Source organism: Anomalospiza imberbis, chromosome 8 (genome assembly GCF_031753505.1).
Source record: "Anomalospiza imberbis isolate Cuckoo-Finch-1a 21T00152 chromosome 8, ASM3175350v1, whole genome shotgun sequence".
In the NCBI taxonomy this organism is placed as follows: Eukaryota; Metazoa; Chordata; class Aves; order Passeriformes; family Viduidae; genus Anomalospiza; species Anomalospiza imberbis.
In genome coordinates, this window is record NC_089688.1 from 20,817,129 (window position 1) to 20,827,332 (window position 10,204).

Consider the following 10,204-nt stretch of genomic DNA (forward strand, 5'->3'; position numbering starts at 1 on the left):
CCCAGTGTCAAAGGCCTTTTAGCACAGGGCAGCAAAATACAGCTGTACAAAAAAGTGGTTGGCAGCTTCGGGAAATTATCCTGCCCATGTAAATTTCCCTTGATCGAGTGCGACAAGGGCACGTACTTGTCGACTGCAGCATTAACCCACGGCTACGACAGCAGTGACGAGACACCCCGCACTCGAGGACCGTGCCTTTGCTGTTGCGTGGAGAAGGTGCACGGGAACGGGCTAAGCCCAGGCTGGTGGCTGGGACCGCGGGGCAGGCGGCGCCGGCGGAGCACACGCGGAAAGCGAGCGGTGCTGTGGCCGCGGCCTGGCGGCTCCCGGGGGCCGGGTGCGCCCCCGGCCCGGCCGCCGCCCGCGGGCGGCCCCCGAGGCCGCTGCACTACAGGTGAGCGCAAGGGCGGCGGCTCCATCCCCGCACCTGCCTCACTCACCTCATCCTCCAGCAGCGTCGGCAGAGGCTCAAAGTCGTAGCAGTTCACCTCCTCCACCTCCTCCTCCTCCTCCTCATAAAACACGTCCTCTGCAGCGCCAAGAGTCTCCATCCCGCCCGGCGACGGAGCAGAGGCTTCACCTCCGCAGCCTCCCTGTGCGCTCGGAGCACGGCCCTCGGGCCCCGCCGCGGCTCATCCCCACACCCGCCTGCGGGCTGCCCCCGGCAGCGACCCCCGCGGCGCCGCCCGCCCGCTCTAACACCCTCCCCTCCCCTGCCGGGCCCGGCCGGGGCGCCCCCGCCCCTCCGCTCAGGCCCCGGCCCGGGGCAGCGCTGCCATGGCAACGGCCGCCGCCGCCTCGCCCGCGCGGCCTCACTGCGGCGGCTCCCGCCCTCCTGCGGCGCCGCCCGCCCCCGCCGCGCCCCGGGCGGCCCCCGCAGTCACCGGGGGACGGCCGTGCAGCGCGCTGTGTGCCCCGCGCCCCCCGCCCCCGCTCGCCGCCGTGGGGTGGCGGTGCCGTGGCCCTGCGCCCTGCGGAGCGCGCCGCCGCAATGCGAGCTGCGGCCGCCGGCGCCCCGCGGGAGCCGGGACCTGTCCCCTCTCGGCTGCGCTCTGCGGGCGAACGGGAGCGGCGGGGAGGGAGGGCTGGTGTCGGGCGAGAGGGTGCCTGGTGCCCGCGGTGCGACCGGCGCTGTGCCGGGGCGCTGCTGCCGCCGCCGCCGATGATCCCCTCCCTGCCTGCCCGAGCCCTCGGGCTCGCGTTACCGCTACCGGCTCTCCAAACCGCTGGATTTACTGCATAAACCAGTGTTTAGAATTAAGACAGGTGGCCAAGTGTTTGCACGCTCATGGCATAACTCTTGACGCAGTTCGAACCATAACAACCACAAACAAAACCAAGGCGCTGTCACCAGCTTTACGTTCATGAGCCCCGGACCATTTTTGCTATCCGCAGGGCTTAGAGTGCCTCAAGGAACATCATTAAGACTCCCCTTTGAAATCGACGGTTCACAATCAAGGATGCCTTCAAAACCACCACTCGCATAAGCCAGTTTTTAATTCAAGTAAACCCCATTAGAAATCTCGGCCTCTTTTGAGTAAACAGGCTGTAGCCTGGGAATGGGAATCAGCATTTGGTAATGGACAGGTAACCCCTGACCAGGTGTCTCCTGATATAACTTTAAGCCACATTACAATCTTTTATCTCCATTGTAAAAACACGGTGGATGGAGAGAGTAGACTCTTTTATCCTGTAATTAAATTTTAGAGCTGCTGGAAAATTATGGTGCAAATTTCATTATTCTGTTTTCCTTTATAATTCTTTGTCAAAATGAAGTATGTTAATTAATTAATCTGCACATAGTACAATCAAGCAAAGTGAGAGGGGTTTTTTAATGTAGTACTCTATGGAAAAGATTAATACTCTATTAAAATATACATTAACAAACACTGTGAAGCAAACAAAGGTACGTTGACTAACTGCCCCATAAAAGTCATCCTGCAGTTGTAAAAGTTCTCCCAATTGAATGTTACTTGGATGCATTCCACAGTCATGGCATGCTACTGAGAAAAAAGCCAATCTCAGACAGATTGCAGTCTTTCAAGTATATGCTGTCTTCTTATTAACATTTTTGAACTAAGTTGATATGAACAATATATATACTTACAATCTGGTAATTCAGGCTTTTGTGAACAAGTGTTGAAGCATGGAAAACGGTGCCTGGTACTTCTGAAAAAAAAGCCAACATGACAGTAACAGTAATTAAAAAATATAAAAGTTTCTTAAACTGTATTTTACCAGCATTTTTGGCAAAATGTTTTCCTCAGGCAGCACAATCTACCAAAGAAGAACCTAAGAATTCTGGACTTGTGTGGGCTCGACGCAAGTGCATTGTCAAAAAAAAAAAAAAAAAGGAAACATGAAAAGTTTCTCTGGTGCCTAAATCAGGCCTAATCTCTACACTCACCCATCAGTATATCATTGCAATCACTGCTTAAGCATTCACAAATATTTCTGAAGAAAGATTTTTTTAAAGTAAACCTGTGGAAGCTGCACAGAAATTCACATGCTGCTTTTGAAAGCATCAATGTTTTTTGTTGACTAAGGAATTCCCTTTCTAGTAATTGAGTGATAGGGCATTTCCCTGTGAGATTAGCAGGCTCAGGTTCACACACCTTCCCTGCATTATTGGAACCTGCATTAATTATTTATTCAATCTAGGCTTAGGTAGATTTTGTCAAAGTGCCTGACTGACTCCAAGTGATCCAGGATGCTTCAGACCTATCTCGTGGTTGCTCTGGTTAACTTATTTGCTCTACTGAAGAGCTATTTATATGAAGTGGAGTATGTACAAAATGGAAAACAAAATGAAACAAACACAGCATTGTTCTGTAAACAAAAACTTGTCATGAACTTAACCTTATTACAAGTGTCCTGATGGGCAGGACAGAACAGTCCCTGGAACTGATATGGTTTGGTATATTTTTTCCAGAAAAATTGCTATGCCAAGCCTTTCCTTTCATCAATAATAGGTTCTTTTGCTTTCCTCACAGCTGAGGCCACTGTCAGAAAAAGCATTGCAACTTGTTTGATGCATTCACATGGCAATTCTCAGGCTAGAATATTCATTCTTATTAACTTTTGCAATTAGTCATGGCCCACGGGAATTGGAGGACATGCAACACTACACAGTTCAGTATTATAAAACACTCCACATGTAGATGAAGCTGTCAGTTTGTCTGCAGTCATATTTTCCATTATTTTTTTTCCATGATATTGCTTATCGTAAGTTCCTAGGAGGTCTTCATTGGTACGCATTTTTTGAAAAGCATTTTGATGGATGTGTATGTCTGTGGAAATTTACTTCTGAGTCTGACGTTGACTGACTATGCAGATGAGTATCATATTAAACACAAATATATAGAAGACAAATTAGGTTCTCATAGGTGAGAGTTCTCAAAAGGCAGAAATAAAAACACTACTTTGCACTAATAATAGTCTATAGCTGGGAAAAAAAAAGAAATTTTAGCATTGATTAAATGAATATACTGTGATTAAAATTGTTTTGTTAAAGGATATTTGGGACAGATTTTACTATAAAAGTACCAGAGAGAGGTTTCATTTACCTGTGATCAGGCTTTGAATATGAACTGAGATATCTTTAGCAGCAATTACACCAGGAATCACAATTATTAGAGATTTTGACTTCTTAATACTAGATTAGAGACGGAAAGCTAAGCAAAGGCAAACTCCAAATATAGCATATCTATTATTCATGAGAAAATTCTTGACCAATAAGTCATTAAATCAACATGGAACTTTGTGGTTTAGACTGTATGATCACAGACAATATGGAGGGAATGGATCAAATATACCTGATTTTAGTCCTCCCAGTTTTACATGCTCCCCTTGATACCTTATATTTTAGCTTTCATATTTTCATATTTTCCAGATTCTATACTGCTATAATATATAACTCTGTTCAAGTTGTCTTCACAGTTTAGTCAGACAAAACAATCCTTTTCCAGCCAGAGAACCAAGGACACCATTGCAGCTTCAGGCCCAAAAAGTGTAAACAACAGGGAATTGAGGACAGCAGTCTGGGAACATGGGAATTCCTAACCTGAAGCTGTAATTGGACAATTAACCCCAATATGTAAGTGTACCAAAACTTATGAAAGTGTGAAAACTCGTGATCGGTCGCCAATCTTTGGTCTGTCTTGGGCAGAGCCACGGCCGGGCTCTTGTACTGCCCAAGGTGTATCCTTTGAAGGCCTTTCTAATAAATACCTCCTTTATTCATTTAACACTCTAGCCACTGTTTCAGGTAGCCTCTCTAGGCATCACCCTTAAACTGTATCAAATTTATAAACACATTAGAGTTAGGGAAGTTTGTAATTTTCACACAAGGAGCGTTTGCAGCGAAGCAGCTGACTTGATTTCTGTCCCTGACAGCAGTTGATAGCAGATTGTCTAGGGAAGAGTGCAGGAACAAGGTAGTTCATACCATACAATATTCAAACATACAATATTCCCAGAGCTTCCAGAGTGTCACAGTTCAGATAGTCCCTAAGGCAGTGGTGGTATCTACTGCTTCAAGAGACACTTGAGTATTTTTTCTTTAATGAATTTGTTCATTTACTTTTTGAGTCTGAATGGGTCTACTATCTACCATATCCTATTACAAAATCCCTCCACTGACCCACACATATAGTAAATTCTTTGTTTCATTTGAGGCCCCTAACTTCTTGTATTTAAAAAGGTGGTGGATAGATTCTTTATTTGTCATCTTACTGTCATTCATGATATTGTAAAGTTTTCATGTCTCCCCTAGTTTCATCTTTTCAGGTTGAAAGACCCTGCTCTAGTTGTTAATTTGTAGAATTGAAACTGTTCCCTAACTGTGATCATGCTTTAGCATTTCACAGTATTTTTTCTAATTGTGTCATTATGTAATTAAAAAATCTGTGAGGAAGGAAAAGGACAGAAGGACGAAAGGATTTTTTGCAAATATATGAATGGCCTGCAAAATAAAAAGAAGTACTTCTTTTAACTGCGATGTATTGATTTAGTTATGAGCTGCATGCCTTTTACTTCCAGGTAGCTGCATTCATGGGGTATCATAAAAAATAATTAAGTGGGCACTGGCCATAAAGAATGCATTCCTGAGAATACACAAAGAGACTGCCAGCATGCCTGTCTCTGCAGCATAGTCTAAACACAGGCTACGTGAGAAAGGAAATTGTACAGGGTACTACTGTTACGCCACTTTGGGCCACTGGAGATGTCTTTCATGTTCTTTTGTTGGTTTTTACTTTTCATTATAGCACTTTGGTTATTCTTTTTAATAGCTTATATAATCATAATTGACTATTATAATTTGGAGTACCAGCCTTGTAGATGAAAGGTACACATTTGTTACACTATAATTAGATTGTACATTCTCCTTTTAAGAATTTTCATTTAATGGCAATTTGCCTGAAGGTTCTCATTTTAATTTAGTTTGGGTGAAAGTGAAGGAACTGAAGGATTGCTGTATAAAGAATTGGGGCTTTTGTGTGTGACTTTTGTGACTTGTATCCTTTTCAATTGTTTGGGTTTTGTTAATCAGAGATCTCTTTATTGCATGGGTTTTAATACTTTCACAGTCTATGAAACTACCATTCTTCCTTTAGCAGTTATTTGGATTTCCAGACAGAAACAAGCTTTCTGCCAGTTGCCAACTGCTGCTGCTGCTGCTGCCTTTGTGGCAGCAGTAAGAAAGCATAGTAATAAAATCAAATTGTGTTGCTGCTACTGAAAAGCCTGAAAGAATTCAAAGGTAAGGAACTAAAATTTTTAAACCGGTCCCATTACTGCTATGACTCATAGAGGAGCATAACTCTGCTTGCCTGAAGTGATAGGTTAGTTTGTGTTACAGGTACTTCAGAGTCTTACAAAGGCAATAGGGGTGAGTTAGCCATGCATTCATGAAGAAGATCAGCAAATTACATACGTGGACTGCTTACTGTATGGGGATATCCATATAGAGGCCTACTCTTTTCAGGGGGTTGAATGGTAAAAGAGTTAACTTCAGAGTCATGAGGCACAGTCTGCAGTCATTATAGACACCTGTCACGTCATTCTTTTCAAATAAATAATCAAACTCCACGTGCTCCTACATGTTAGGAACTTTTTTTAATTTCCAGCCTTTACTTACATTCATTTACTTTTGCCCCAAAATTGTCTTTTATTTTGTAATCTCAGTTCCAATTCTTTACCCATTACCCCTTTATGTATACATCTGTTCTGTTGCCTTTGACTTTGTTTTCATCCTTTTCTAACACTGCATTTTCTTAAATCCCCATTCTAGTCATGATTGCTTTTTTACTACACTACACTTTTGTTGTATTTATAATACTGGTAAAACTATATTTCATAATTTCCTTAGGTGCTTAGGAGATCTGATCTTTTCCTCTTGTATCTCTCCTCTTGATGTATTTCTTTAGGTATGTGCTTTTCTTCATCTTCATAATTTCTCACATATCCACTGTCTAAAGACTTTGATTTCACCGCATCTTTGAATAGGAGTTTCATTTGTTTTCATATGAAAGATGATAGAAGGATTCTTGACCCTTCTCCTCCTCAGGACATCTTTCAGCCATCTAATACATTTTCAAATGAACTGTAGCAGCCTCTCAAATTCCTGTATTCTTTTCACATGAGCTCTACTAGGTGGCACTCCAGGCATAGATAGCTCCCATCCGAAGCTACTTTAGAATAATGTGCTTTGCATTAAGGCATCTCCACATTCTTTAAATATCCTGTGCTGTTAAAGTTGGATATTACCCTTCTCTACCAGCTGAAACAGAGATAGACAGCAGAAGTAAAGAACATAATTTGGCCCAAATTGAAGTAAAAGCGAAACTGTCATGGCATAATGTCCTTTGAAGAGAAATCACTGATATGCAAGATCAAAGACTGGAATTGTTTTTATTTGTGTGCAAATGGGCAGATAACCTTGTAACCATCTGATACGCAAACACACCTTTTTTTTTTCCACCATTGGAAAATTAGGACTAGAGGAGGTATGCTGATGCTAAGTCTGGTGTTTGGGAATTTCCAAGTTGTTGTCTCACTAAATCAATTAGATTATTAGGTTTTTCATAGGCAGTATCTATCCAGAAATATACATGTGTGTGTTTACACACATGGAAAGACTGATAATGGGATTCTTTCTATTGATATCACTCTGGAGTGTTATATGACTTCCTTTGTCTCAGTGTCTTACAATAAGCTTGTATTGCAACATAAAGTCCACTTTCCTTGTTTCACATGGTAAAGCGAGGCATCATGAAAATAACTTCCAGAATTACTCGGGAGTCTCATACCAAAAGGAAATTTAAGCCATAAACCTGGAAAGCCAAATTTATACAATAATTGCAAAACATTCTGCAATTGATTCTGTTTTAGTTTTGACATTATAATATTGTCTTCATAACACAGTATTGTCATTATAACACATATTGGTCCCTTTGCTCTTTTAATTCATTTTAGTGGTGTTCATTTGAAAACACAAGAAAAAGTTGCACAGAAGATAAATTTAAAAGAAATTACGCATAGTGAAATCTAATATGGTGCCTGTGGCAATTTCACATGGGAAAATAAGATACAGCATAGTACCAACCATCCTTCAGAGAAATATCTCAATGATTAACTAAGACTTAAATTCATGTGAAAGAAACAAAAATTAACTAAGTGCATGCCACATTGTAACCCTGAGATTGCTTTTATTTTTGACATTTGGCTATTTCCTCAAGCTTTCCTCTAGAGATTTATGAGATCATTATCAGCTGCTCATAAGGAAAAGGAGAGCATTAACAGGGAAAAGTAGTCTCCCATCTATGGGTCAGTGAATTAAACTGATTTGTTTAAATTCTTCTTGAAGTTAATAAACCATCAGGAAAAGCCCATCCTGAAGTCTCCAAAACAATCACTTGGTATCCCAAACAGCTGATACACAACCCACCAGTGTCTGTATTCTGCTCCTTTCCCCAAAGACGTGACCATGGCTGTTCTGGGAATCTTTCTCAATAAAACATAAAGACAAACTAGAATATAGTATTTTCTGCTAGGGACAGAAGTAATAGACAATATTTACAACTTAATCTTTTTGATTTGCTGTGACTACTTGTTTCCAGTGAGGATTTAGCTACTGTGTTTCACACTTGGGTCAACGCAGTTCTTTCTTTCTGACACTGAACTGGAAAAGCATTAAGAAATTCCACCTGTGCAAGACACAACACCACAAATCTCCTGGGAGCATACCAGGTGCTGTCCTCCATATTCCTAAGAGGCCCTCCAAAATCAAAGCATTGCTAATCCAGCAACCTGTTCTCCATTCTTACCCTAGGAAAAAAACTGCTCTCCATGGAAGCCCAGAGGCTGCAGTACTTCACTGTGAAGCACTCAGGAGCTGAGATCAGACTGTTCTTGGCAGAGATCCCTATGCTATGTTACTTTGTGCCAGAGCTGATTAGAATGAGTCTGATCCCAATCAATTTCAGATCACAATGCTGAACGTGATCTTTCTGCCAAGCCCTTCAATAGGTAACAAAGATAGTCAGAGAAACTTTCAAAGGTACAGATCGTCCAATAAAGTCACTTGACCTCAGAATAGCAGGGTTTTTTTACACACAAATTGAGGCAAATCTCATACAGGGTATCAGAAAATGTGTGGTGAAGAACACAGCAGGAGCCATACTGATGCTATTAAAAATGTAAATTTAATTTCCAAAACTGTTCCAGAGAGAATTTTATTTTTCACATAGCCACAACTGAAGAGGAAAAGGGCATTTGCTAAGGGTGACCTCGGCTGAGATGGTTTTCAAATGCTGTGAGTAGGGTATGCTCCTGGCAGATGGAAGAAGTAGTCCTTTATGCAGGCCTGCTTTGGGTTTGAACCCTGATGCCACACACAGCTGAATGCCCTTTTTGCGTTCTGAGAATAAAACCCCAACACTTCTGTTTCCAGTCACCCTAAATTAAGACTCTTTTCTTTCTTCTCAACTCAGCTACTAGAGAGAAAAAAATCAATTACTTTTACTACCAAATCTCAATTTTGTGACTGCTGCCTAGATAATTTGCTGATGGATACATTAGTAATATCTATGTGTTGTCCCACTGGGGACTCCTTTATAATGGCAGATGCTCCTATGAGGATAAACACTTGATACCCAGAATCTAGCCATAAAATTTATAAATACAACCTGAAAACATAGTTGAGACTGAATTTTGTACATTGCACATGCAGATTAGCAGGAGGAGAGAAGATATTACCAGAAGAGCTCCCCTTACCAAGAGATCTCATCAGGAGAAAGGAGAAAATATCCCCGCAACCTTCAAATGATACAGGCAGGCCCTGAAGGATTGATATGCATTCTGTTTTACATGACTGTAGATTTTTAGACTTTTTAAGAACTAATTCCAGGGCAGAGGTAACTGATTTGCAAATAGTCTTAAAGACATGATTATTAGCTGTATATTATTTGAGCTCAAAATTGAGTTTAGTGAGCCAGGATGAAAGATTAATTGCTGAGTTCAGCTAAAAGACTATAGTAGCTACAGCAAGTATGTGTTTGAAACATTTGTCATTAATTAGGTATCGTCAGTTACCTCCTGGATGAAGGCAAAGCCATCGTGGGCATCATAAAATCCATGAACTGCAGTCTATGTCTCCAGAATTTGATAATCCAAATTAATCAACTGGGCAAAACTCTCTTCCAAACCATTAGAGCTATTGATTCATCTGAATCTATAACATGTTATTAAATTTTCATTTTTAGTAAAGATAGTTGATTTATATTAAGGAGAAAAAAGGGAAAGATTGTGTATAGCAAGCAGAATAGGTAGAAGAAGATCCAATAAAGAAGGTCTCCTAGCACACAGGGAGAAGCAGAAATCATACAAGGTAGTGCTTCCATCCAGTATTGCTTAGGATTTCACTGATTTCATGAATTTTTTTGGAATCTGCATGAACACACCTTTCAAGAGGTAGAAAAGAGTCAATACACCTCAATTTTCATCACCTCACAAGGACAGATAAATTATTTAAATTCAGCTTCTTGAAATAAACCCTTATTATTTGTAGGAGCATAACCATAAAAAATAGTTAAACAAAAAAAAGTTCACCTGCATGCAACCTTCCCTATTTAGACCTCCCTAATTCTGTTCACTCTTTACTACTGCATGGAATAAAGGGAAAACTCTTTTCACCATGACTTCT

The 10,204-nt window shown here is 41.4% G+C and overlaps 1 protein-coding gene and 1 long non-coding RNA gene across 16 annotated transcripts in view; one reads left to right on the forward strand and one right to left on the reverse strand.

Annotated features, from left to right (window-relative positions):
* The window catches only part of KNDC1 (kinase non-catalytic C-lobe domain containing 1), a 57,296-nt gene extending 56,710 nt beyond the window's left edge, over positions 1-586 (reverse strand). For all 15 annotated transcript variants that reach the window (XR_011001424.1, XR_011001423.1, XR_011001425.1 and 12 more), the window contains exon 1: positions 441-586. Coding sequence is in view for 6 of the 15 variants with exons in the window: in XM_068197747.1 (XP_068053848.1) it covers positions 441-551 (111 nt within the window). In the remaining 9 variants the exon portion in view is untranslated. The remainder of the gene's footprint in view (positions 1-440) is intronic.
* A 4,347-nt stretch (positions 587-4,933) lies between these two features.
* LOC137478142 (uncharacterized) lies at positions 4,934-8,917 on the forward strand. Its single transcript, XR_011001432.1, has 2 exons — positions 4,934-5,761; positions 8,333-8,917. It is a non-coding gene; the product is annotated as an uncharacterized lncRNA (long non-coding RNA).
* The last annotated feature ends 1,287 nt before the right edge of the window (positions 8,918-10,204 follow it).